The sequence below is a fragment of the Chaetodon auriga genome, chromosome 19, assembly GCF_051107435.1.
Source record: "Chaetodon auriga isolate fChaAug3 chromosome 19, fChaAug3.hap1, whole genome shotgun sequence".
NCBI lineage: Eukaryota > Metazoa > Chordata > Actinopteri > Chaetodontiformes > Chaetodontidae > Chaetodon > Chaetodon auriga.
In genome coordinates, this window is record NC_135092.1 from 21,665,001 (window position 1) to 21,691,526 (window position 26,526).

The following is a 26,526-nucleotide window of genomic DNA, read 5'->3' on the forward strand; positions in this document are numbered from 1 at the left end:
CTTCTTCCTCTGGTTCGGCACCAGTGAGTCGATGATGATCTTCATGCTCTGCCTCTACAACGGCCTCAGTATCTCCGCCTGGAACTCCCTGGATGTGGTCACCACGGAGCTGTACCCGACAGACAGGAGGTGAGAGCTTCATGCTCGTCTTCGATGTTATCTCCTGGTTGGCCTTGTGGAGATTTTCAGTTTGCACTCTTCCTGCTTTTTGTTACAACTGCTGCACGACAGTTTCCCTCGAGATAAATCATCTCATCTAAAAATAAACAGTCTAAGCTTCCCTGAGCGCTGCAGCGTCGTCCCACCCTCATGTAATCCAGAAATGACATGTCCCTCTCTCTCCCACGTCCCCCTTGTCCTCTTGCTTTCAGGGGCACCGGCTTTGGCTTCTGTAACGCCATGTGTAAGCTGGCAGCGGTGCTCGGAAACCTGATCTTTGGCTCCCTGGTTGGCATCACCAAGGCTATCCCCATCCTGCTGGCATCGTCCGTGCTGGTTGGCGGCGGGCTGGTGGGGCTCCGACTGCCAGACACACGCGCCAACGTCCTCATGTAGACCTCAACGCAGAGCAGGATGTTGTTTACCAGGTGTTCACTCAGTCGACTGAATAACATCATTTACGGACTGTGGTTTATTTGAATATCACTGAAACAAGCTGTTTGCTGTCATCCCTCTTGTATTTATTATTTGATGAATCACGCTGAAACAAACGCAGGACAGGTGATGGTTATTCTTCTTTCCGAGTGAAACACCTGGTATAAATAAAAGATAATGAAATGCAGTTTAACTTAACAGAGAGCTGATGATATGACGAGTTTGAAGACTACAATCAAAGGTTAGAAATGCAGGAATTCAAGGTGAAAAGGCTCCTGTTAGAATCATCCGTGGTGTTAAAACTCGTGTATCAGCAGCTCGTTATCTACCATGAACTGTTCCACACATGCGACCCACAAATGCATGTGTCAAAGCTGCAAAAGGCTCGGACGTCCGACAACCCTCCAGATCCTGCTCCATGTTCTGCAGATGAAAGGAATAGTTCTGCGGTTTGGGAGGTAAAGCTACCAGCAGCTAGTTAGCTTAGCATAAAGACTGGAAGCAGGGGGAAACAGCTAGCCTAGCTCTGTCCAGTGGTACAGTCACAAAATACAAGCACTTGTAAAGCTCAGCGATTAACACATTAGATCTTTTTCATTCAAAAAGAAGTTAGCTGAGGTTTAACGTGAGGTCTTATGGTCTGTAAAACCAAAATTTGTCATTTTCACACTTTTTTGTGCAAATTCAACAGATGCAAGATGCTAATTAGTGAGCTTTAGAGGTGTTGGGAGTCAGATTTGCTTACCTTTGGACAGAGCTAGGCTAGCTGCTACCCTCTGCATTCAGTCTTTAAGCCAAGCTAAGCTAAAAAGCTGCTAGCATTAGCTCATTTTTAGTGCACAGACATGAGAGTGGTATCGATCCTGTCATCTAACTCTCAGCAAGAAAGTGAACAAGTGGAAATGTGGAACTGTTCCTTCAAGTAAAAATGATTTTGCTTGTTTATATGTGAATCTGCTTATTTAATGTTTTACTGTATATTTGTTATTTATTGCTTCACCAAGATGGTGCTTTGACCTCAAGATCAGTGTTCCACCAACGGTCGATGACGTTCAAGCCTTTTGCCGCAACTTGCAAGAATGACAAGGCCATAGGAAAAAAAAAAAAAATCTATAATGATATAGTAGTTTAGTCAAAACCGGCAACTTCAGCAGCTACATTTCTAAAGAGAAAAGAAGTTTACATTTTCTGCTTTTTACAGTAAGAGACTTTTGAGACTGGAAACCTTTTGTCTGAATGCTTCCTCTCTCCTCTCTCGTGTCTGTGTCGTGTTCGTCTCGTGGCGCCGAGCTCACCATGAAGGGCTTCGCTCTCCGTTGCAATCTGATCTGTCGAGAAGAATTTATACTCGGCCGTTATAATCTGCTCCTGTCCTTGTTTTGTTTTCTCTCTATCTGTCTCGCTGTCTCGGTTTGCTCATGGTGTCTCTCATCCAGTCTTGTCCTCTTGCTCTGTTTATCTCCTCCTGCCTCGCTGCTGCTCCCTCCGACACTCAAAGGCCTTTCTCAAATGTCGTGCCTCTCTCTCCATTGAGCCCGTCTCTCCTTCCAAACTTTGCTGGAAGCTTTGCTGCTCTGTCCTGCTTTTTTGGTCTCTCATCTCTTGATACTGCAGTGTGTGTGTGTGTGTGTGTGTGTGTGTGTGTGCCTGTCTGTGTGTGTGTGTCCAGACAAATAAGATAAAGTACATCTCGTATGTAGAAAGACAAGTTTTTGTTTTTATTCCATGTTTTTTTTCTACACTAAGGAGCTGGGTTTAAGGAGGATTTGAACCACGTGATGAAATGAAATTAAAAGCCATGTTTAAAGGATCAGTTCACCCAAATTAAAAAAAATTATATACATATTTACTAACCATGCAAAATTTTTTTTGTGTATGTGTTCAGATTTTATGCATTAATAAAGGGGAGGTGAATAAATATTATCTTAACTTACAGCCATGCTAGCTGCTCTGTCAGGTTATACTGAGGCATAGCAGTGAGCTAAATGCTAATGCAGGCATGCTAACATGCTCGCAATGACCATGCTAACATGCTAATGCTTAGTAGGTATAATGCGTATCATGGTGACAATATTACTTAACTAACATTTGCTAATTAGCGCTCATCAGAAAAGCTGAGGCTAACAGGAGTTTTGCAGGTATTTAATCAGAGACCAAACTGGAGAAATTAAGATTTTGAGGAAAGGTTAAGGGAACACATCTATCCAATAGTTTTTGAGATATTTCACTAAAAACAAAAACCTCCAGGGGACACACAACAACAAAATATGAGGCGAGTTTCGTTTTTTCAGGTTTCGTTTTTCAATGCTGTTTCACCTCCGTTGTTCTGAGGCGGAGGCAGAAATACTACAGACGGGTATCTGGCCAAATAAAACTACATGAGCTGACAGAAAATGTGTTTTTTTTGTGATTTGGGTGAACAGACCCTCTAAAACCTCTAATGAATGGAACTCTTGCTGCTACTGTGTCAGTGCTTTCACGTTAAAATGCTTTAGATCATTTGCAAAATAAAACCCTGGAACAGCTCCTCCTCTGGGTTCCAGTGGGTGAAGAACAGCACGGGTTCACGAGTTATCTTAAAAAACTTTCTGAAGACGATCTTTGGCATATGAGTCTATCTAACTTCTCACTCTGAGGAGGTCATTTGTGCAGAGCGTGACCTCCTACATGCAGCCATTTTCTGTTAAGATGAGTTTTTTGGACTGAAGACGAGCATCTGGTTTCCTGATGAGTGTGTTCGATGCTTTCTCTCCGTCCGTCTGCATCCTCCACCAAACGCCTCCACCTGTGCTGAACGCTGTTTCCAAAAAGAAGTCCTGCATGTTTGTTACTGAAGTCCTTCTGTTGTGTGTGCTTCTTCCATTTTGGTGTCTTCGCTGTCCCTCTGCGGGGGGGCAGACATGTGGTTCCCGGGTCAAAGGTGAATGTATCATTCTCGTGTGTTGTCAGACTTGCTGTGGACACGTGTTCACTGTGCTGAGTTGACTTCTAGGTGGTTGTGAAAGGGCATGCCAGCGGTGAGGTGACTGTTGGTGCTGCGTGATGTGGCGGCAGGGGTCCAGTCTGCGTTTGGGAAGGCGTCCAGTTAGAAGGATCGTTACGTAGAGTCGCTGGAGCAGGAATGAAGTCGGCAGACTTTCAGATTTAAACCTCTGCTGTGGAACAATACGTGGAGGTGTGTGTAAAACAGCTACCTGTCCTTGATACGATTTATTTTGATAAGAAAAGGCTCAAGTGAATGTGGTGTGACGGTGGATTCCTCTGGTGTCTGCATACTGAATAAAGACTTTCATTTGAACAGCTGTGGGCCTTTTTTTCATCATGTCCAAATATGGCTGCTTCCACTTCCACCAGCAGATGGCGCCGTTTATACAAAATTCACCAGGACCGGCTCATATATGTGTCAGTGGTTATTAAAAGACTGTGATGAAGCTTTTTTTTATAATGAATTTAACTTCTGAACAACTGAATGAGCTCACTGCTCATTTTTGTCTTGAGGACATTTGAGAAGAAAGGTTCTTAGATTGAGTTATTATTATTATTATTATTATTATTATTATTATTATTATTATTATTATTATTATTATTATTGTTTTAACGTTAGTGATGGTTCTGGCCCTTTTAAATCAGTGTCATGTAATTTTATTGTTTATTTCAGCAGTGAAGTCGGACTCGTCATCTATAAGGTGTAAAATGAGTCATTTGACCATCAAACTACAGAAATGAGTCTTTGTTCCACAGCAAACCGCACACCAACACAACAAACCACAGACTCTTGTATGTTTCTCATGTATTTTGTTAGTATACAAAAATATATACAGCACGATAAAAGCTTGTTCCCTTCTGAAGATACAGATTAGTACTGAATACTTTAATGACAAAGGTTTTAATGCACAGATGTATAGAAACGTACTCCAAGTCGTGTCACTGAAGAACCTGAAGCAGCTTCGATGATGATGACGTCATTCTGTCCGGACCCTGAAGTCCACCAGCTGCTTGCTGATCTCGGTGGTCTCTCAGATAATGTTACTCCGGCTGCTGAATCTAGAGGTCACATCTGATGCTGAGCTGCGTTTTCATGATCACGTCAAAGTGTTGTTCAGTCGTGTTTCTTCCAACTCGTTAATCTCTAGAATCAGGTCATTTTTATACCTGCTTTTATCTGTTTTTGGCTTGACTGCAGCAATGCACTTTACTCTGGTACTTGCCAGGACCCCCTCCACCGTCTCCAGCTGGCACAAAATCAGACCTCTGCGAGCATCCACTGACTTCCAGTCAGATTTCACATTGATTTTTAAACTTTATTTCTCATTTTTAGGGCCTTAAATGGCCTCGATCCTGAATACGTTTCTGATCAGCTGACCCGGTGCGAGCCCTCTCCACCATTAACACCATTAAGATCTGCAGATGGAGCCCTGCTGGTTAATCCCAGGTCACAGTTTATGACTGAGGCTGATCAGGATTTGCTATCAGAGCCCCACACCAAGGACCTCTCTGCACACGTGTTTTATTTATACTGTTTTTAATCCTTTTCACCTCATTTTATTATATTGTTATTACAGCAAAGTTATTCTTATTCTTCTTGTAAAGGTCAGCCTTGTGCTGGTTCCAGAGGAGAGGTCGTGGCAGACTGACCGCTTTCCTGAAACACATTTTTATCAGACTATTTAATACAATATTAACAAAATGGTACGTTTGACATATTTAGATTTCAGCCACAGACTTTATGTTGTTTCCAGACAGATGAAGTCAAATGATTTCAGGAAACGATGTTGTTTTTTTCCAGTTCTATATACGTCTGGTGGCGTGTCGCTCTACATCCTGTCACAGGAAATGCCAACACGATGAAAGAGAAGTCGTCTCAGAGAGGTTAATGGTTAATCCTGTTCTTCAGGAGCTCAAATGACCAAAGAAACAACGCTAGACTCAGAGGTACTTCGAAATGTCTAAACTGTACCACACAAAGTGAGACTCTGCTTTTTCTAAGAAAATACGAAACATCCAAGTAAACATTAAACATGAAATATCTTCAGCGAAGTTGTTTAAATCAGCGAACTTCAGAACTTCAAATGTGACGAGAGGAACATCAAAGACTTCTACAGCCAGACAGTTTTACAGCATAAATGCCCTCAAACTTCCCTTTAAAAACATACTTCTGTGTTATTTTATCATCCAAGCTATTCAGAACGAAAATGTTAATACCAAAAATATTCACCTTTCACACACACTCACACACACGCACATATATTTATAGGTTAACAGCTACCATCAGACCTCTCATTTCCTCTGTCTGTCACACTGTCTCACACACAATAAATCTGTACTTCTATATAAAAATATGTCTCCTGCTTGCAGAGAACACACGCGTGTCTGTCGACTGCCATCCTTTTGCTTTCTCTTTGGATTCCAGCCACAGAGATTTTTTCCCTCTCCCTCACCTGCGAAACCAAAACCAGTTTCTGGAAGCATGCAGGTCTCTTTCAGAAAGACAGGCTGAGGGTCTTTCCTTTGAAGGGCCTGAAGCGAAGAGTGGAGCCTGCAGACTTGGACATGAGCAGAAAGAGGAAGGGGTCCAGGCAGGCGTGCAGGCAGCACAGACACACCGCCACTTTAAAGTGCACGTAGAGACTCTCAGAGCCATCCACAAACAGCTGCACGTGATGGAGGAGGTGCAGCACTCCAGCGGGAGTGAAGCACAGCAGGAAGATGCTAAAGACCAGCGAGCTGGCCTGGATGTACGTCGCCCAGTCGTGGTGCGATCGGTTGAGCTCACAGACGATTCGGGCGTAGCACACGACCGTGACCAGCAGCGGCACCAGGAGGCCGAGGATGGTCAGAAACAGGTTGTAGTAGAGCAGGAAGACGTGGGAGTCGTGGTCCAGGGGCAGGACGTCGTGGCAGGTGAGGAGGCCCACCTCAGGGAGCCAATAGCTCTGCTGGATGAGGAGTTCAGGGACGACGGCGGCGCCGAAGACGCCCCACACGGCCACGCTGGCCCAGGCCGTGCACATCCTCTTGGGCAGGCGTTTGTACATGAAGGGGTGCACCACGGCCAGGTAGCGCTTGATGCTGATGCAGGCCAGCGTCTGGGCCGAGCAGTAGAGGTTGCCATAGAAACAGGCCGTGACCACCCGGCAGGCAGCCTCTCCGAGCACCCAGTGGTTTCCATGGAGATGGTAGTAAGCCTTGAAGAAGAGGGAGATGAGGAGGAAGAGGTCGGAGACGGCCAGGCTGCAGTAGAGGATGGCAGAGGACACCTTCCTGATTTTAGAGGCCAGCGTGCACAAGATGGCGACGTTGGCTGGGATCCCGACAACCACGACCAGCACGTAGATGACGGGGATGATCCGCGTGCTCAGCGGGCCGCGGAGGAAGGCCGCTGCGCTGCTGCTCAGGGACCGCAGAGCTGGAGGGGGCTGGGACGAAAGGGGCGCTTGTGTCCCGTTTAAGACAAGAAATATGTTGGTCTCAGAGACGAGGACGGGGTCCCCTTTAAATGTTCTGGGCACGGCGACCGAGCTGTTCCTGCGCGTCCCTGCAGCACAAACAGGAACAGGAACATTTTATTCAGGAGACTCACCCTCACACGTTTTTATGTAAAAAAAAAAAAAAAAACCTTAACAATGTACTAAATAGACCACAACTAACAATTATTGTCATTATTGTTAATATAATAATGCCACTGCTACCACTAATAATGATAATCATAGTAAGAAGTTTATTATATTAATATATATATTATTATATATTAACAACTTCATAAAAACATATTTAATAAAGTATAATTCACACAGATAAAAGCCTGTTTTTAAGAACAGGATGTGCCATCAGCTGATCTAAGAGGGCATCCAGGCCCATGTTTTATTTCCTTCATCCTACAGATCAACCATCACTGTCAGACATGGATACACACACGTACCGCCCATAAACACCCACTTCAGGCACTTCTATTGGACTAATTGTGTTGTTCACAGTTTACAGAAGCAGCTGCTTTTCACGTATGTTTACAGTATATATACACACACGCACCTGTTTTCTAACAGTTTGATGTCTTTATTCAGCTTTTTTGTCTGCGATACTTTCTGTTTTCTTTTGTGTTTTAGTCAAAGTCCTTGAATGTGTTCACATAGAGTGTCAATAAAGCAGATTCGGATCCTGATCAATCAATGAACAGTTTTAGATTTGGAGTGGCCTTCGCTGTCTCTCATGGCAGACATTTGTCTTTAGAGGACAGGGTGAGGCAGCACACATCAATCAAAGCGTCCAGATCAGATACACACCAAGAACATTGCACAACGCTGCAGGCGAGAGCTGTAACATGTATGAAGTGACTGTAGAACAGCTTAAAGCTCAAGGTGGCACCCTGCAGATCAATGGTTCAACCAGCTGACAGTCCAGAGCCAAAGATGTCCAGTCAGATAAGACAAACAAAATGTTGATTCGCTGATCGATCAGTTAATCGATCAATGTTTCAGCTCCAGCTCTGATAATGATCATAACTGCTATCAGAGTGAATCAGGGACAGTCACCTCTGTGCGAGTTACAGCGCGTTGTGTTTCCTCATCTGAATCCACCACAGTTCACTCCTTTACTGATGGAAGTTTAGTTCAGTAGTTCAGTAGTTTAGTAGTTCAATAGTTCAGTAGTTTAGTCGTTTAGTCGTGTAATAGTTGACACCCTCAGTTAAAACCATAAAGACTGAAGTTTACCTGGTCAGTGTTGAGGACAGCTGGATGTTTCACAGTGAGCTGATTGTAAAGGAGCTTTAAAAAACGTGATAAAAGAAATCTTTTTCTCAAACTCTTACCTGCTTTCTGAAGGGAGCCGCTCAGACAGAGAACAAACACGAGCAGAAGCAGAAGTTTCCTCATGTCGTCTTGTTGTTGACCAGCTCTCTGCTCCTCTGCGGCTCTGCGCTCAGTCTCATGTCGCTCGGTGTCGCCTCAGTCTGCTGCTCTGTGGGTGTATCCGAGCCCCCCCCCCCCCCCCCCCCCCCCGAGAAAACCCTGACACCTTCTGTGATTGAGCAGGAATGTGGCTGCCTCTGGTTTCTGTTTTAACACGCAGTGCACGAACAGAGTGAAGCAACACCTCGTCATGTCACCTGCTGTATCAGGTTCAAAGGTGACAGCGGGAACATCTTCTATCAGCTGTTTTCTTTCACTTTAAACCTTCTCCAACAGTTTTAGGCTTTTCCAGTGTTTTGCAAACTTAACACAACAAGCTGCTGCACGTTCCGTCAGACAGAAGTATGTCTGCCTGCTTTATGTCGGACATTTGGAAACTTTCTGTCGGAGTGATGCCTGCAGGGATGTGGAGTGAGGCGGCGGGCGGAAACGGGCCAGTGCGCGAGCGAGGAAGCGCCTGTCTGCACATGATAAGCCTCCCTGAACATGAGCTGCTCTGTTTAGTCTTCATGCGCTCACACTTTATCTTCTCATCAGAGCATCTTTTGGCTCCCAGACGCTTTAGGAAGTCGTGCACTGAGTCATAAATATCACACCTTCAGTCCATCACTGAGGTGATCTCAATCCATTTCTGAACTTCCCTGCAGCTCTACATCTTTTATCATAAGTTCATCTTGTTTTCATATTTACAAGAACCACTTTGAGGTACTATTTCTCTGTTTTTATTATTTGAGCCTCATCTGAGCGCGAGCTTCCAGCTGTTCACAGCTGTGACCTTCGTCCTGTTGGTTACATGAGGAGGAGGTGTTTCTGTCCCACCCCACGTTCAGCTCAGACCCTCGCCGTAATGTGATACCCACTTCCCTCCTGTGACGTAATTCGAGCAGAAAACATCGCAGATGACTCACAGTGAGGAGGAGGAGGAGGAGGAGGAGGAGGAGGGAGCGCATCTCTTCGCTGTGGTCTCAAACAAACATCACGTGGTTTCAATGTTTGACGAAAAGGAGAAATGTCAGAGGTTTTGTTTTCTGGAAGATGCAAAAACAGTTTGCCTGATTTGTTCCCACGTGAAAACAGTCATTTTGCCAATGAATACAGACATTTTATATTTAACGTGTATGAAAGTATTTAGTGTGTGATTGAGTCTCGAGCACAAAACACAATTGAAAGCAACATTCATTCATTGTGAAATACACAGAAATCACACATCTATTTCAGGCCCGTCAGAGAAGAAGCGTGATGCACCTCCTTCCTGTCTGACTTCTGCAAACTTCAGCACATCAGTGGAAAACACGAGCAGTGAATCAGCTTCGCTTTTCCACGTGTGGGGATTCTTCAAAGAACCTCCAAACACTGAGGTGCAGAGCAGACTGGGGGACATGTCCATCAGCCTCATCCTCACACAGACTGTGACGCTGTGAGACATCAGCAGCCTCTCATCACTCTTTCAGGTTCGAACTAAAAACCCTTTAAATGATTTTTGCTGGTCTCATCTGTGAGAAGGAGGTTCAAACAGGGAGGGTATCAGGAACTGTCACTTCTCCCCACCAGAGGGCGACATTTCCCTTCAGTACAGGACGACTTGCTTCCTCTGCTTTTGGACATTTTCTGACTGCTGAGGTCACTTAACATTGTCAGCATTTTTCCAATTGCACTCATGTTGCCCAAAGCTCCCAGTAAGTGCTTAGATTGTGGCAGAAAGCATTAGAGTACGACTCCCTGGAGGCGCAGGGTCACTGCTGGGAGACACAGATGGCTCAGATAAATGGACGATTTGGACGTTTCCTGTTTTTGTCTTTGCTGCTTTCTGCTGTGGTTACATAAACACCATTAAACCTTTTAATTCAGAAATGTGTGACATGCTTTCTGAGAATTACCTAAAAGGCCATCTCATTCATGTTTTTACACACTTCTTTAGAGGAAGAAACCTTTGAATATAAATCTAAGAGCAGATTAAAGCTGTGCTGATCAGTGATGTCCTCCTAGCCGTGAGTCCAGTGTGTGATATGAACGGCTTCTCTCATGGTGATTAACCCGTTCATGATGCTGCACTTCCCCTCAGCTCCACAGAGCATTTTAGCATCTTTTAGCTTGTTTTGGCTCCTTTCAGCTCAGATAGACTGAACTAAGCAGACCCAGTTAGCAAGTTAGCAGCTAGCTGGTGGACTCAGTGGAGCATTTAGCAGCTAAAGAGACAGACGTCCTTCAAGATTTGGTAGAAACCAGACTCAACGAGTGAACGCTGGACCGACATTTACAGGTGATCACAAACACCTGCTGCTGCTTTACACTGCCCCCTAGTGGACAAATAATATTACACTGCAGGTTTTACACATACAGACATCAGTCCAGGTGTTATTAACGTGGTGTCTCACCAGCTTGCCCACAAGAAAAAAATATTATACTGAAATTATGCTTTTTGAAGCATGTACTAAATACACTTTGTGCTTTTCAGTCACATTCAAAGTGTACTCATGTGTACTCAAATACTCCTTGAGAACCACACCAGGTAAGTTAGTAGTTACTAAACTGACACAACTTTTTATAAACTTGAAGTACATCAGTGAAAATCAGGATTCTTGAGGATCCAAAACACACTTGCAGTACAAATGTATTATATCACTGATGTGTTGGAAATATACTTAAATATACTTCGAATGATCAAGTACGCTGATACTGTGTTACAAAGGACTTGAAAATAATTATACTTCTCATAAGTACACTTTATTACTGTTAAAAGTATTTGTAATTTTCTAAACAACAAAGACTTTGGCATTACTGTGCTGTGTCACTGTGCTTTAGCTACTCAGAGGTGTGTGTGTGTGTGTGTGTGTGTGTGTGTGTGTGTGTGTGTGTGTGTGTGTGTGTGTGTGTGTGTGTGTGTGTGTGCATGTGTGTTTGTGTGTGTGTGTGTGTGTGTGTGTGTGTGTGTATGTGTGCTTTCTCTTTCCTCGAAAGTGACAAGAAAGTGTTATCCAGTGAGTGTGACGTACGGGATATGAAGACAGGAAGCTGACGATCGCCTCACAAAACTCAAGATAGGAAAGTGAGGAAAATGTCCTCCGTCTCCTGGAAAAGTCTCCGCTGGAGTCAGCGGGACTTCAAACAGCTCCGGCATAGTTTAGCACATATTCACGATCATTGTCACGTGAGGAAATTAATCATCTGCAGCCTGAAAGCAGAACAGATGTCTTTACAGTGAGTCGACAGAACAGAGCGAGACTGTGAGCACGATCCAGTCTACAAGGTCATTTACTCCACCGCTGTCCTATAAGTACCATTTTAACCACACGTTACTTGAGTTTTCAGATTTTTACACGTCGACTCTGCCACAGTTCAGAGGGATGCAGCTTATAGTAATTTCATTCCACTTCATCATGAATTTGTTCTCATTTCAGAGAAAAAAAGAAAATTGTTCCCTGCTAACGATGCTACGATGGTTCTGCCTCTGGACCCTCCACATAGCTTCAGCCTGTTAGCGATAGCATTAGCGTAGCCTCGTCAGCAGATGGAGATGACACCTGTTCAGCAGCGTGGGAAGACTCAGGGATCAAGCAGCAGGTTGTGTGGTCTGCTCTGCGTTCACCTGTCCCTGCTGCGAACCGGTTTCTGACCCTCACTAGCCTCGTTAGCGGCTCTGCTGGCCTGCGTGCCTCCTCTGATATAACACATGCAAGAAACAGGGGACTCCAACACCTGCAGCGTTGGATTAGCAGCCACTGTTTACTGTCTGCCCAGGTCAGAGCTTCAAACATGGAGTCTATATCTTGTCACCCACTGTTAGCTCTACAGATTGGCCTTTTACGAAAAGCTGCAGCCCCTCCCAGATCCCTGTCTGTCAAAGCTTTTTTCACTTTGACACTGTGTTGTTGCTCTTTTACTGAACTGAAAGATCTGAAGGCTTCTCTCTAAAGGTCATCCACTCATCTATTATTACTGCCAGTTTCAGCTCCATATCACTGGTGGAACTTCAGTCATGCTAAATGCTGTTGGAGAAATGGTCTAGAAGTGCTGTTTTTCCTTCAGCGCCACAGTTTGTCGGCTGTCTCTTCACTCGACTTTTGTCAAGAAGAGACGAGCTTTCGATTCACAGTTTGCTTTTTGTCCGTGAGCTCATGAGCTTTATGTGCTGCGAGGCTGAACTTGTACGTTATTGGCTGCTTATCAGCTTCCTCTATCTGATGGACCAAAATACACGACGTTTCTGTCTCATGTGTGCTTTACTTCGTCCTGCACATGCTCGTATACACACACATCCTGTGCCTGACTGCTGGTTTTCACTTCACAGATCTGAAACATGCACCAGACAGTAACCTGATATTATGTGGTGGGAAGACAATCAGACGGTCTCTTACTGTGTCTGTTTATAATCAAAGCTGAGACACTTTTAAAACCCTAAATTTGACTGAAAACACACATTAATGTCCTCCGTGCTCCTCCATGTTTCTGTTCCTTTCACCGCCTGCTGTTGTTGAACTCCTGCCCCGACTGCTCGGTGCCCAGAGGGCGATAAAATGTGCTGAAGTGATGGCAGAAAACAACAGGAATCAAACTTGTGAAGCGCTGGCCTGGAGCCCGGCCGCTGGCTTCGCTCTGGACCTAATCTCCCACAGTCTGTATCCTGCCTCCTCCCATGAGGAGGAATGAGCTTATGTTAGTTCAGGAACGCCCAAAGTCAGCACGCCACAGGACGTGACGTGACCTCCAGAGGGACGCCATGTCCAGCTGCACTTGGACCAAATTTAAAGCATTCAAATGTCTCCACTAACGACGGATGGCTTAATGAACGTGAAAGGGGTCGTTGATCATTTTCTCGCTCGTTCGGCTCATTGTTTTGGTTTTATGGCTCATAGTTTCAATGTTTTGGTTCACGCTCATGCTGTCATCTTGTTGTTTTTGGCGGTATCAGGCAGCAAACACTTCCTGTCCGGCACCAGAAACCTGACAGGCAAACACGCAGTGGAACATTCAGCTGATAAACAGCCAGATGTTTTCCTCAGGAGTCGGCGGAGACCAAAACAGAGGAATGAGAATACTGGACTTCTGTTCATCGGGCGTCCAAAGCATGACTCCAAATGAATGATAATGTCGCTCCGCGTGTGACCAATGTGAAAACTGTTTACTCGCTTCAACGTAAAAGATGATAATACGTCAGTGGTGTGTCCACAGGCTGTTTCTGCTGCCTTCAAGTGGCCAAAAAATCACTTACTGCAGCTTTAAAGAAGGACAGGAGGCCTTAGAAATGCTGGACCGGCCTCAGACCGGCAATCTGGCAGATTTCAGATGGGCCCAAGGCCACCACTGGCACCATGGGGGGGGCAATAAAGGGAGAAAACCTTGACCTGCTGGCTGCGGTCCACTCGGTGACATCACTTGATGTGACTCACGTCGTGGAAAAACGGGGCTGTCCAGATTCACTCCTGTCCTGGACTCCAGTGGCTTCCTCCGGTCTCTGCTTGTTGTCCCACCGACCTCAGGGTGATGACTGGAGTCATCGGGGAGGACAAAACGTGTCCATTACTTCAAAGGTGCTGGCGGGCAGAAGCAGGACAGCGGTTGCGCCCTGTTCCCTCGCCTCAAACGATGATAAGCATCTCACAGCTCCGGCTCAGTTAACGGACGATGAGAGTGGCATCAGTCTCTCGCTCATAACAAGGAAGTGATTAAGCATGTTTCCCAGAATGTGAAACTATGCTTCAAATGAGCTCATAACAAGGAGCTGCAGAGAAACAGTGTAATGATCTCTAACGAAGATCAGCTGGCAGCGTTTTAAACATGAGACAGACGACCCTGACAAGTATTTCTGTGAGGAATCGGGTTTAGTCTGGCTGTCTGTGAGCCTCTGTGGATGGATGAGTCAGACGACCCCCACCAAACCCGCCGAACCGCACCCTGCCCCCGCTGACTCAGCACATTTCTCCCTCTAACAAACACACTTTCTCTGTCCCCCTTTTTTTGTTTTCAAGTATTATCCTCCTGTCAGTGCTGTGTAAGGACAGACCGCCCAGGAGCAGACGCAGGACAGTGAATGAGCTCAGCCTGTGGGAACCTTCCTGCCGTGTGCACAGAAGTGAAGAAATGCCATGAAACCTCCAGGGAAGGGAGGCGAGGCCGTGCAGCTAGTTTATGTTAGCACATAAACAAAACATATAACAGAAGGTCGCGGTTCACCTTCCAGAAAACACTTAGACAGGAGACATAATCATCATCTGCCTGCCACCAACTCTGTTTATCTGATGGGACTTCTATCTGCCTGCTGTAAACAGAGGAAGCGCTTCATGTTCAATAGATGACTGCTGTGTTTACCTACGATCTGTACGTCCCCTGAGGATGCGTCGACGGTCATTTTTATGTCCAAAAAAAGTAACGAGAGACCACAAAAACTGTCAGAGTGCACTTCAGCTCAGTCGCGTGTTGAGAAACGAATTCAGGCGTTTGTGTCTCCATCAAACTGTTGTATTTCATTTCACTCCTGTTTCAATGAGCCGAGCCGTGTGCAGAAACCACATCAGGCCAGTGAGGCCTCTGCTCACTGGCTGCCACTGGAGCTCAGATATCACCTACATGCATAAAAATAAGCTTTTAGTTATCACCTGTGAAGCCCCACACAGGTAAACTCAAGCCTCTGTTCAGTGTTAAGTCATTTTTTTATTACAAAATATCAAACATTATGTGTTATTATGATAAATATCATTATGTTCATTGATCCTGTGGGAGTAAACTCACAGTCTGCCCAGCAGTATGTAAAGTACTTAACATTAACTCCAAGTTAGAACAGTATTTGTAATCCTATAATATCATCTACTATACTCTGAAATGAGTCACTCTGCAGGAGTACTTTCACTGTGGGTACTTTATGTGTATTTCGTTGTACTTTTACTTCAGTCAGTTTACTTCTACATGTCTGCCATCTTCTGCCACTTTCTGTCTGGACCTGGCTGTTGCGGGGTGACGGGAAGGTGACATCAGACGAAAAGAATTCCTCGCTGCTCGCGCGCCGCTGCTGATTGGTGGACGCCGGACGGTGGGCGGACACTCAGCTGTACGTCCAGCGGATGATCCGCAGCAGAAGGACCAGGTTCAGGCTGAAGACACACGGACACTGCGGACTGAGGACGCTTCAGGCTTCTCTTCTCTCCTGGTTTTGTCCCATTTCACCAAAATGTTTTCAGTGAGTCCAAAAACTTTGCTGCTGGTTGTGATGTGCGCGCGCGCTGCCTGCGCTGCAGCCAGAAACGGTAAGAAGACTTCAGACTGTCCAACTGGGTTTTCTGTTACTGCGCAGAGAATGTTTGATGGGATATAATTTACCATGAAGTGAATGTGTATTATATAAGGGCGCTGAAGAGAGCTGATTGATTAGTGGATTGATGATATTGATCGACAGAAAAGCCATCAGCAAACATCCTGATGATAAATAAACTTTCAGTTATTTGTCAAGAAGAAACAGTGAAACATCAAACTTCCTGTGGTCGGAAATTGTTGAATTTGAGGACTTTTTGTCGCAGATTGCAGTGAATTGAACTTCTTTGGATTAAGTGAGAAAATGATGATCAGCAGATTAATTGATGAAGCATCAATAATGATTATTGTCTTCATAAAGTGAAGGATTTCAGTGAATCGTGTTATATTTGAGGAAATGTGGGAAAAACTCCCATCACAGCTTCCACAGTCCATAGTTGTGTCTTAAAAAATATTAAATTTACAGACTAAAGCAGAGTAAAACGGCTGATGTGAGAAGCTGAAACTGTTTGAATAATCACTGGAACGTTAATCGATTATCTTTCTGTCAGTCGACTGATCGAGTCATGGATTGATTTCTAGGAATAATCATATGGATGAACGTGCTGATCATCTCCTCGACCGTTCACTGACTGCTGCGTCCCGTTGTTTTGTCTCCAGGCAGCCTTTGGGTCAGGACCTTTTCCCTTCGCGACCCTTCAGTCACAGATGAACCGTTCGACGTGGACGCTCCGTATGCAGACGATGATGTCCACTCCAATCGTTCTGGAGGTGTTCGGGTGCGTCATGTGACCCCCTCCATCCGGCTGAGGATCTCAGAGGAGGCGCAGCTCTTCCTGACGGGCCCCGTGTCCACCATCCTCATCCCGTCCTTCTACACGCTGGTCTGCCTCATCAGCGTGCCGATCAACATCTGTGCCATGGTGGCCTTCGCTCGGAGGATCCGGCCCAAGAAGCCGGCGGCGATCTACATGCTGAACCTGGCCTGTGCCGACCTGCTCTTCGCCCTGCTGCTCCCCCTCAAGATCGCCTACCACTTTGGTGGCAACAACTGGATTTTCGGCGCGCTCATGTGCCGTGTGGTCACCGCAGCCTTCTACTGGAACATGTACTGCTCGGTTCTCCTCATAGCTTGCATCAGCGTGGACCGGCTTCTCGCCGTGGTCTACCCCATCGACTCCCTGGCTTGGAGACGGCCGCGGAACGCCATCATAGCCTGCTTGGCCATGTGGATTCTGTCCTTGGCCGGCTCGGTGCCGCTCGTCCTCTCCGAACAGACCGTCCACCTCGGAGAGTTGAACATCACCACCTGCCACGACGTCCAGCCCTCGCATGTGCTAATCAAGCACTACAAGTACTACTTCATCACCCTCTGCTGCGCCCTCTTCTTCCTGCCTCTGCTCGTCACCGTGGTGTCCTACGCTCGGGTGATCTGGTCTCTGAGCAGGGTCCCGCGGGGGGTCCCAGGACGCTCACGCAGAAGAACAAGAGCAGTGGTGATGGCTTTCACGGTGCTGGTGATGTTTGTGCTGTGCTTCACCCCCACGAACTGTCTGCTGCTGGCCCACTACCTGCAGTTCAACGAGGGGATGGCGAGCAGCCAGGAGGCCCCTGACGGCTCCTACGCGGCCTACCTGGTGTTTATGTGCTTGGGGAGTCTGAACTGCCTGCTGGATCCTCTGGTCTACTACTTCGGATCATCCCAGTGTCAGAAGCAGCTGTCCAGCGCGCTGAGGTGTGAGAAGGTTCCGGAGGACCGGAGCAGCAGCCACTCGTCCTGCAGGTCCAGCAGCAGAGCGATTCAGAGACCCTCTCAGACAGAAAGCTCCAGAATAAACTCCTCCGTCGCCAACACGGACTCTTTCCAGAAGAGCCTCAGCAGCCAGTACACGAAGCTGCTGGTCTGACGGACTCAGCGGGCCTTCATCAGTCACTTCAACGTCAGGAAACAGTAGAAATATTTCAGTAGTGACAGCAGATGAAGAGCACAGCCTGTTTTTCTCTCATGATTAGAGCGAAGGCCAACAGTTGAAAAAGCTGGTTTCGTGTCAATAAACGCGCAGCGGCCGACATGCCTTTGGAGTGATGAATGAAGTGAAGGAACAATGGACGGAAGGAAGCTGAGATAAGAACGTGCTTCACGGACGCTTCAGTTGACGCTGTGAAAAGCTTTTAGTTTTTATTTTTGCACTCTGTGTGTTATATGAGTTTATAAGCTGCATTTGAAGCTGTGTGTTTTACATTTAGTGGAAGGAAACAGTTCTTTTGTATTCTGTCTGTATATAAGTTTGCTGTAAAGCTCATTTTAAAAGCACTTCTATCTTACTTTGTCATTTTAGCCGCTTTGGTCTGTGATAAACACGTTTTCATGTCACTGTGATACTGTTGGAAAGATGCCAAGAACATGCTGAACAAACGTCCCAGTTTATTTCATGCTGCCCTCTGCTGGTTGGAAATGTGAAGTACTTATGTGTCACTCTTTTTACACCATGGTTAAGCTTCTCCAGCAGGTGGCGCTACTGCGCTGTTAATAAAAGGTAACTGAAGGATGGACTCAGCAGCCTCTCTGTTTTACTCTGTTACTTTTACTCAGACCGCACGTCTTCAAATGTCTGACCAACAGAGCAAAATCCAAATATATTCAATTAACATAATTATAATTTGCTCATTTTATTGCATAAACCAGAGAAAAACAGCAAATCCCCACATTTGAGAAGCTAGAACCTGAGAATGTCGAATTTTTGCTTTCAAAAATAACTCAAATGATTAATTGATCATGAGAATCGTTGCTTTGAATTATTTTAATGATTATCAGCAGAACTGAAAACACACAAACCGGTCGAACTGGTCTGAGCTGGTTTTTGACCAAATTTGATCAAATATACAGGAAGTAGAATCACTGAGTGAATGAATATGTACAACATTCATTGGTTTGTTTCCTGATTTGGTGAAATAAAAATGTTTTTCATGTTTTGTCGGCAAATTAATTTCAACGCTTTTCTGCATTTTCTGAAGGTCGGAAGGAGAAAAAGTGGTAGATTTTGCTGTTATCGTGATTATTTTCACACGTGCTGCAGTGCAAAGAGGAAGCAGACGATTTGTTCTGTTATTATGTGACGTGGGATGACGTGCTGTCGGGCTGCAGGGTTTCTGCTGGTTAAGGATGAAGATGAAGATGAAGATGAAGATGAAGATGAAGACGAAGCCTTTAAAGCAGCTCGTGTGGTCACAGATGGTTCAGGGAGACTCAGACGTTCAGTGACCAAACTGAACTTGTCATCACTTCACATCCACCTGTGCAGGTGTGCAGCACTTTCTCTTCTGCATTCTTCATAAGGTCACAGCGTTCAGAGGGAAACAGAAGCTCAGACTGACGTTTTAATTGTTGTTATTCCAGTAAACAGGCGCAGGTGTTTGTGTACCTGTGGTTCCTGTTCACGGCTGTTTGCTTCGTCCTCTAACAGCTCTGCTTCTGCTGGGTGTCAGCGTTAACAGTTCATTTCGCTGAAGAAGTAGCTGTATTGAAGTACGTGTAGTGAAGGAGTACACAGCTGAGGTGGAATACAAGTACCTCAAAGGCATGCTAAAGTGCAGTACTGGATACTATCAGATACCATCGGTTGTTTCTGCTCTTTCATTGAGAACCAGGCTGAGAGCTTCTGCTCCTCTCAGCTCCAGGGGTCCGCGCGCGAAGGAAGCGCTCACACCGCGTGCCATTCACCTGAGGTGTGTCCCTGTAGGCTCCGCGCGGTCACATGACCGGGTGACATCACGAAGGTGTAAAGCAGGTATTTGAGGAGGGCACGTCTGTGTGGACAGAGACGAGGCGCCACACCCGCGGACGTTCCTCCATACTGTTTGTGATCCGCGCTGGCAGTCATGACTCGGAGCTCGCGGTGCTTTCAGCTCTTCCTCCTTCTGTGCTGCGTCCAGACCTGCCTGTCGCAGGACGGTAAGATTCCCCCTGTTTGTTTCCATCTGTCATTCTGAACGGGCTGAACATTCAGCTCAGGTGGAGTTAAGATCCAGAAGTGTTTCTGCTGCGCTGCCCTTCGCTGTTCGCTCGGTGTTTTGGTCCTGGCGGCCTCTGTAGGCTGAGCCAGTCTGTCACAATGAGGCTGATCACCCTGAGTAATAAAGTTTATGTAAAGTGGTTCATTGTAATCCAGGTGACTCGAGCTCAAAGGCCTGATTACAGTGTTTCGGTACCAGATGATTTTTGTTTTTCTTCTGTCTTCCTGCCCGTGAACCTGTCGCACTTCTGCTTTCCATGTTTCCATGTTTCCATGTGGACCAGAAGCAAGGGGCTTCCCTTCTACAGAGACCAGCGATGGGGTGCAGGTCAGCCCTCGAGGCCGACAGGTCCTGACCAGTCGTCTCACCACCGTCTTCCTCCCGATCATCTACATCATCGTGTTCGTCGTGGGCCTCCCCGCCAACGCCATAGCCATCTGGGTGTTCCTGTTCCGGACCAAGAAGAAGCACCCGTCGTCCATCTACATGGCCAACCTGGCTCTAGCCGACCTGCTCTTTGTCATCTGGGTCCCCTTAAAAATAGCGTACCACTTCAACGGGAACGACTGGATCTACGGCGAGGGGCTGTGCAAAGTGCTGGTGGCGTTTTTCTACGGCAACATGTACTGCTCCATCTCCTTCATCACCTGCATCAGCGTCCAGCGCTACTGGGCCGTGGTGCACCCGCTCGGCCAGCAGCAGAGAGACGGCTGCGTGGCCGTCGCCGTCTCCGTCACGGTCTGGGTGGTGGTCTGGCTCATCACGATCCCCCTCTACCTGTACGACCAGGAGGTCTACGAGTCAGACCTCAAGATCCGCACCTGCCACGACATCACCAAGCCCAGCCAGAAGAAGACGGCTGCAGGCTACTTCCTGACGATGGGGATCGTGGGATTTGTCATTCCCTCTGTCGTGTGCATCATCTCCTACGTCCTCATGCTCAAGGCTCTCAGGAGCAGCATGGCCGATCCGACCATCGCCAAGAGGCGGCAGAAGGCCGTGGTCCTGATCATCACCGTGCTGGTGATGTTTCTGGTGTGCTTCACCCCCAGTAACATCATGCTGCTGGTGCACTACAGCCTCCTCCTGGGCGACTCTGACAACAGCTTGTACGGGTTCTACATCACCACCCTGTGCCTGGCCAGCCTCAACAGCTGTTTCGACCCGTTTGTTTACTACTTCATCTCCGAGGACTTCAGGGAGCACGTGAAGAACACCTTCCTCTGCAGGAGCGAGAGGACGGTGGAGAGGATGAGGGTCTCCTTCAGCGCTCTGAAGTTCTCCAAGAAGAGCAACACGTACACGTCCGACTCGGGGAACACCCAGAGCACCGAGTGCTAGAGCGGCGCCGGGTTCTGGTCCCGGCCTGGAACTCGTCCTCAGGTACAATGTGGAGCTGGATTTCTTTTTTAATTCTGCTGTGTGGAAATGGCAGAGAGCCGTCTGCGGTGAAGACCCGCAGCGCTCCGAGCTGTCTGGAGTTACTGTTTTTAATTGTGAATGAATTTTTATTTGATGAAACGACTTTCATGTGACGCACTTTGCTTGAACTGATTTCACTGGTTATGAATGAAGCTGGCGTCTTACGGACGTGAATTCTTTCTCACTGTTTTAATGTGCCAGAAGCTCCGAGTCCAAAAAGGATGACACACTTTTTATGTTTATGTTTGTGTTTTGAAGTCATTGTTTGTACGTTTTTAAGTTTGTCAATAAAAATAAAAGCCCATCGAATCTGTTCTCCCTCCAGGTTTCTAAACATCTCCAAAAAGGTTTGTGAAGGTTTTGAAAGTCTGAAGTTGAACTCATCTCTTCCCTGCTGTGGACAGTGTCAGTGAGCAGCGGCTCTGTTGTGTCTGTACGTCCACACTTTGACCAGTATGATTAACAGGTCTTAAACTGTTTCTGTGCTCTTAAATGTAAGTTGGTGAAGCCTGCAGAAAGCACATGTTTGGTTCTTGACATTTCCTGTGACTTCAGTGTGGAACAGGCGGCTGAGAAGGTCAGACTGTTCCTGAAGTTATCATCCTATTTAACACTGGCTCTAAATTCAGCTTTGATATTCCTTACATGCTCTAAAGCGGAGAGGAACCCTGTTTGATCCCGAATAAAAGATGAACAGCAGATTATCTGCTCTGTGAAAATGATTTTTCATGTGTTCCAGTAAAATAGAAAATTCTCTCCATGTAAAAATCCATCAGAGCCCTGAAGAGATCCATTTTGGCTCCTATCAGGTCTTTAGGACCGAGTCTCCATCACTGTGTTTTGGATGTATTAAAGCTGTCAGCCTGAGTCTCTCCAGGATGTCCCTTTCATACCCAATCATGATGCTCTCACCTGTTACCAATCAGCCTGTTTACCTGTGGAATGTTCCAAACAGGTGTTTTTGGAGCGTTCCACATCTTTCAGTCTGTGAAACGTGTTGCTGCTTCAGATTCACGATCAGCAGATATTTACAGAAATCAATGAAGCTGATGAGGAAGAACATGAAATCTATTGACTTTGTGCTGTTTTCAGGTGAGCAGATGTTAAAAAGAGATTCGCAGGTTTTCACATTATGTTTTATTTGTTTTAACACAGCGTCCAGACTTTTTTTAGAATCGGGGTTTTAATCATTTTTTAAGCTCAAACTTCTAAAACTTGCTGCTTTTTTGTTCTCTTTCAGTAAAGTAAACTGATTATATAACAGATATATTTGAGTTTTGGACTCGTGGTGAGGATGTCACCTTGGGTTTGAGGAAATTCACATTTCAAAATAATCTGTAGATTCACTGACATTGAAAACACAAGTTAATAAGTCATTTTTTGCAGTGTGGAGGTGAAATTCATATAAAATCAGCAGCTGAATTACAGAAGAAACCTTCAGCTCAAGTCCAGAATGACACACTGAACACAGAAACCAACGCTGTAACCTACATTCACCTGGAGCACCGTCCGTGGGTGGAGGTGTGATGCAAGGCTGTGTCTATAAATACAGGTAACCTTTGTCACAGCACCACCTGTGAGGAGCTCACCTTAATTAACGGAGCAGAAAGTTTAGCAGGAAAGATTTTCACGAGTTCTTGCTTTGAAACGGGTCAGTCTCCTCTGTTGAACTTCGTTTGTTTGTTTGTTTGTTTGTTTGCTTGCTTGAGTTTCCTCTTCCTGGACTCGTTGCGCTCGCGGAGACCTCAGCCGTAGAAACTGGGCGGGGCACAGGTGACGTCCACACACGCAGGTAGTCTCGGGGTGTGTCCTCGGAGGTCTGAGCCGCCGTCCGTGTCTTCGTCGTCTGTTTGTGGGAGAATATAAAAGGGAAGGGAAGCGGAGAGGGTCTAAAGTACGCCGACATGGATTTTACGCGGTTACTGTCGCTTCTGTTGATTTTCTGCTGGATTTCTGGCTCACATGCTTCAGGTAAGGTCGGGACTTCCTGTCTGAGTTAATTGTGTCAGAGAGCAGCTCACCTGCACACCGAGACAATGACACACTCACACACACACACACACACACACACACACACACACACACACACATACACACACACACACACACACACACACTCACCGAGCCAGGAGACTACATGAATACACACCTGAAGAATATGTGAAGGAGGATTATTCAACGCGTTTCATCATAACAGAGATAATCTTTGATATCTTTAACTCTGAGTTGTGGCCAGCTCCCAAACACACAGGGCTGCCGGGAAATGTAGGCGTATCTAACATAATCAAACTTCTAAAAATGATCTTTCAAAAAGTTTTAAAGAGAAAATGATTAATAATAGCAACAGGTTTTGTATGAGGACATATCACACAGCACAAAAGGCTTTTTTTCCGTTTAGATGTGTTTTATTGGATGGCGCTTGTTGTTTTTATGCTTTTTGTATTTGGGCTTATCAATAATTTGTCTTTTAGCCTAAAAAGTGTCTGAAATAATGAAAAGAGCTCATCCCAGAGCTCAAGAGGACATTCTCAAATGACTTCTGTCCAAACAGCTGAACCCATAAAACCCACTTTATCTTGATGTAAAGCAGCGAATCTTCAGGAAAAGTTCAACATTTTTGTTTGATGAATGACGGAAATGATGAATTGATTATCAAAGCAGTTAATTTATGTTTTGCCAGTTGGCTCATGAGTCATTTCAGCCCTGATATGTGATTAACTCGGTCTTGTTCTCTCAGGTAAAGGACGGGGGTTCATCGGGTTTGAGGACCCTCAGGATTCAGGACAAGTCGTCGTGGACAAGGCCACGTCCGACACGCTGAAGAGCAGCCTCACCACGGTCTTCATCCCCATCGTCTACATCATCGTGTTTGCGGTGGGACTTCCCGCCAACGGCATGGCCATCTGGGTGTTCCTCTTCAGGACGAAGAAGAAGCACCCGTCGACCATCTACATGGCCAACCTGGCTCTGGCCGACCTGCTTTTCGTGATCTGGACGCCCCTAAAAATTTCCTACCATTTCAACGGCAACGACTGGATCTACGGCGAGCCGCTGTGCAAAGTGCTGGTGAGCTTCTTCTACGGGAACATGTACTGCTCCGTGCTGTTCATCTGCTGCCTCAGCGTGCAGAGGTACTGGGTTGTGGCTCACCCGCTGTCCCACCAGAGGAAGAACAACAGAGTGGCCATCGGCGTCTGCGTGGCCATCTGGGCGTTCATCTGGCTCACCACCACGCCGCTGTACCTGTACGACCACACCGCCAAACTCAAAGACCCCAACATCACCACCTGCCACGACGTCAGCGTCATCCAGGACGCCCTGAACCCTTTCCCTTCCGTCCAGCTCCCCTACTACTACTTCATCTTCATGGGCATGGTTGTGTTCCTCGTCCCGTGCCTGGTGATCACCGTGGCCTACGTTCTGCTCCTCAGGGCTCTGGGGAACAGCATGGACGACAGCTCGGCAGGAAAGAACCGGCAGAGAGCCGTGGTGCTGATTGTGACCGTCCTAGTGACGTTCGCAGTGTGTTTCATCCCCAGTAACATCATGCTGGTGCTGCATTACTCTCTACTGAAGGACGGAGTGATGAATAATGGCTACAGCTTCTACATCTCCACCTTATGTCTGGCCAGCCTCAACAGCTGCCTGGACCCATTTATCTACTACTTTGTGTCGGAGGACTTCAGAAACCACGTGAAGAACACTCTGCTGTGCCGGAGCAGCAGGACCGTGGAGAGGATGAGGGTCTCGTTCAGCTCCATGAAATACTCCAGGAAGAGCAAGTCGTACATGTCGGACAGCGGGAACACGCAGAGCAGCAGCTGTTAGCCAGAGGAAAGAGAGGCTGATGGGATACCTCACGCCTGCCTGTGCTTGTACTCTGTGCTGACAGCAGCAGCGCACAGACCTCGTAGGTCTGCAGTAACAGACAACCGGGTAACCTCAACGCATCAGAACCAAAGATGAACATTAAATGTGAAGACGGCGTCTGCGATGTGGGTACACTGGAAGATGTACGGGACGTCATTATGAACTGTAATAATGTGAAACCTGAACTCATATTTTAGTTTCTTCTATATAAATGCAGAGAAAGTCTGTTAAAGACTGATGTTTAGGCGCAAAATGTCTCTTTTCCCAATGTTTTGACTGACTAGTTCGCTGCACTGAGGAGCATTTAAAGCAACCTGTGGTAAGAGAACCAGCCTGAGCTGATGTGTTCAGAGGAAGCAGAGAGAATACGGAAAGTTAGGACTCTGATGAAGGTGCCATTGTAGCTTTAGGTCTATTTAATAATCATGCCTGTGTTTCTTTTTCATGCCGTCAAGTTTTAATCCACCTGTGCTGAAGTTTTAACTTACTTTTGAGTTTGGAAAAAGTTCTTATTGTTATCTAGTCTTTTAATAAACGCTAAAACACCAGGATGCAGTTTCTGTGAAACCTGATGTTGCGTAAACGATTGAATTCCTGAGTCACTGGTCTTGTTTTCATCGTGCAGCTGGAGACGCTCGTGAATCAGCCTCTACGCCGGGTGGAACTTTTAGGAATTCATGGAATGTGTTGTCCTAGTGTTTATTGTCAAAGTACACGAACCTTTTGTTTTAATGTCTCTGAGTTGCTGATCAGTTTTCTGAAGAAGCAGACAGAATGAAAGTGTGTCACAGAGGAGGGAGTTAGAGACGGTTTGAGAGCGTGATGAGACATGTTGAGACGACATCCTGAGCAGGTCGTCCTCCCGCTGCAGTTTCACCTGCAGACGAAACACAGAAAACACTCAGGATTCAAGCCAAACAGCCACTTTCTCGTTTATTTGATCGATTTCATTTTTTTTAAAGCTCGTTAAAACCTCCAGCTTTAGGAAACACTTCTAACAGACAGTACGCTGCAGACAAAGGCCCACTGTGATCCAGAGTGAATGCTTGTGGTCTTTTATCTTGAGATAAGGAGTATGTGAACTGATAACCCACCCAAAGAGCCATCGCCCTCCCCCATGTAAACACACACTGTGAATGCTGGAGAATTCCTGTTTGGTGAGCGGTCAGGGCAGCGCTGCAGGCGTTTAAAGAGGTAAATGATTGTTGTGGAGTGTCATATTACCCTTTTGTCAGCACTCCAGCAGAATACCTTCTTTTCACACACTGAGGACGGAGTCACTCCCCGGCCATGTCGCGTCTACGCAGCTGCCTCAGACATTAGTCAGTCCCACAGCGTGACCCGGCAAATGTTCAGAAATCACATGTCTGATCGTTTCTGAGGAAATCTTTGATTCTAAAGGCTGTTAATGAAATACCAGCCGGAGGGGGGTTTGCTTTTCTTTAAGGTGGAGTGTAAATGTGACACAAAGGAAGAG

General features: G+C 46.3%; 5 protein-coding genes across 6 annotated transcripts in view; 4 read left to right on the forward strand and 1 right to left on the reverse strand.

Moving 5' to 3' along the window:
- LOC143337773 (synaptic vesicle glycoprotein 2C-like) overlaps nucleotides 1–3,896 on the forward strand; it is a 34,918-nt gene extending 31,022 nt beyond the window's left edge. Inside the window, exons 12-13 of the mRNA XM_076757638.1 lie at nucleotides 1–129; nucleotides 372–3,896. The exon at nucleotides 1–129 is cut by the window's left edge and continues 31 nt beyond it. Coding sequence (XP_076613753.1) covers nucleotides 1–129; nucleotides 372–555 — 313 coding nt within the window. The 3' untranslated portion in view covers nucleotides 556–3,896. The remainder of the gene's footprint in view (nucleotides 130–371) is intronic.
- A 478-nt stretch (nucleotides 3,897–4,374) lies between these two features.
- LOC143337775 (proteinase-activated receptor 3-like) lies at nucleotides 4,375–8,519 on the reverse strand. Its single transcript, XM_076757640.1, has 2 exons — nucleotides 8,402–8,519; nucleotides 4,375–7,129 (listed from the first exon to the last, which is right to left on the reverse strand). Exons 1-2 carry the CDS (start codon nucleotides 8,463–8,465, stop codon nucleotides 6,075–6,077), a joined length of 1,119 nt encoding a protein of 372 aa, XP_076613755.1. The 5' UTR covers nucleotides 8,466–8,519; the 3' UTR covers nucleotides 4,375–6,074.
- Nucleotides 8,520–15,571: 7,052 nt separating this feature from the next.
- Nucleotides 15,572–18,722, forward strand: LOC143337674 (proteinase-activated receptor 1-like). Its single transcript, XM_076757362.1, has 2 exons — nucleotides 15,572–15,739; nucleotides 16,404–18,722. Exons 1-2 carry the CDS (start codon nucleotides 15,664–15,666, stop codon nucleotides 17,648–17,650), a joined length of 1,323 nt encoding a protein of 440 aa, XP_076613477.1. The 5' UTR covers nucleotides 15,572–15,663; the 3' UTR covers nucleotides 17,651–18,722.
- Nucleotides 18,723–19,585: 863 nt separating this feature from the next.
- Nucleotides 19,586–21,477, forward strand: f2rl1.1 (coagulation factor II (thrombin) receptor-like 1, tandem duplicate 1). 2 transcript variants are annotated; one of them, XM_076758410.1, is made up of 2 exons: nucleotides 19,586–19,695; nucleotides 20,041–21,477. In XM_076758410.1, the coding sequence occupies exons 1-2, from the start codon at nucleotides 19,623–19,625 to the stop codon at nucleotides 21,096–21,098; spliced, it is 1,131 nt and encodes a 376-aa protein (XP_076614525.1). In that variant the 5' UTR covers nucleotides 19,586–19,622; the 3' UTR covers nucleotides 21,099–21,477. The 2 variants fall into 2 exon arrangements, with proteins under 2 accessions (XP_076614525.1, XP_076614526.1); XM_076758411.1 differs by having other exon boundaries at nucleotides 20,044–21,477.
- A 1,530-nt stretch (nucleotides 21,478–23,007) lies between these two features.
- LOC143338151 (proteinase-activated receptor 2-like) lies at nucleotides 23,008–25,513 on the forward strand. The gene is made up of 2 exons (XM_076758354.1): nucleotides 23,008–23,150; nucleotides 23,917–25,513. Exons 1-2 carry the CDS (start codon nucleotides 23,084–23,086, stop codon nucleotides 25,005–25,007), a joined length of 1,158 nt encoding a protein of 385 aa, XP_076614469.1. The 5' UTR covers nucleotides 23,008–23,083; the 3' UTR covers nucleotides 25,008–25,513.
- Nucleotides 25,514–26,526: the final 1,013 nt, after the last annotated feature.

Excerpts from the sequence above, each read along its gene's own strand:
- LOC143337775 (XM_076757640.1), bottom strand. The coding sequence starts at position 8,465 with ATGAGGAAACTTCTGCTTCTGCTCGTGTTTGTTCTCTGTCTGAGCGGC. Across the intron at positions 7,130-8,401 it reads CGGCTCCCTTCAGAAAGCAG|GGACGCGCAGGAACAGCTCG; the intron begins GTAAGAGTTTGA and ends TTTGTGCTGCAG.
- LOC143337674 (XM_076757362.1), top strand. The coding sequence starts at position 15,664 with ATGTTTTCAGTGAGTCCAAAAACTTTGCTGCTGGTTGTGATGTGCGCG. Across the intron at positions 15,740-16,403 it reads CTGCGCTGCAGCCAGAAACG|GCAGCCTTTGGGTCAGGACC; the intron begins GTAAGAAGACTT and ends TTTTGTCTCCAG.
- f2rl1.1 (XM_076758410.1), top strand. The coding sequence starts at position 19,623 with ATGACTCGGAGCTCGCGGTGCTTTCAGCTCTTCCTCCTTCTGTGCTGC. Across the intron at positions 19,696-20,040 it reads GACCTGCCTGTCGCAGGACG|AAGCAAGGGGCTTCCCTTCT; the intron begins GTAAGATTCCCC and ends CATGTGGACCAG.
- LOC143338151 (XM_076758354.1), top strand. The coding sequence starts at position 23,084 with ATGGATTTTACGCGGTTACTGTCGCTTCTGTTGATTTTCTGCTGGATT. Across the intron at positions 23,151-23,916 it reads TTCTGGCTCACATGCTTCAG|GTAAAGGACGGGGGTTCATC; the intron begins GTAAGGTCGGGA and ends TTGTTCTCTCAG.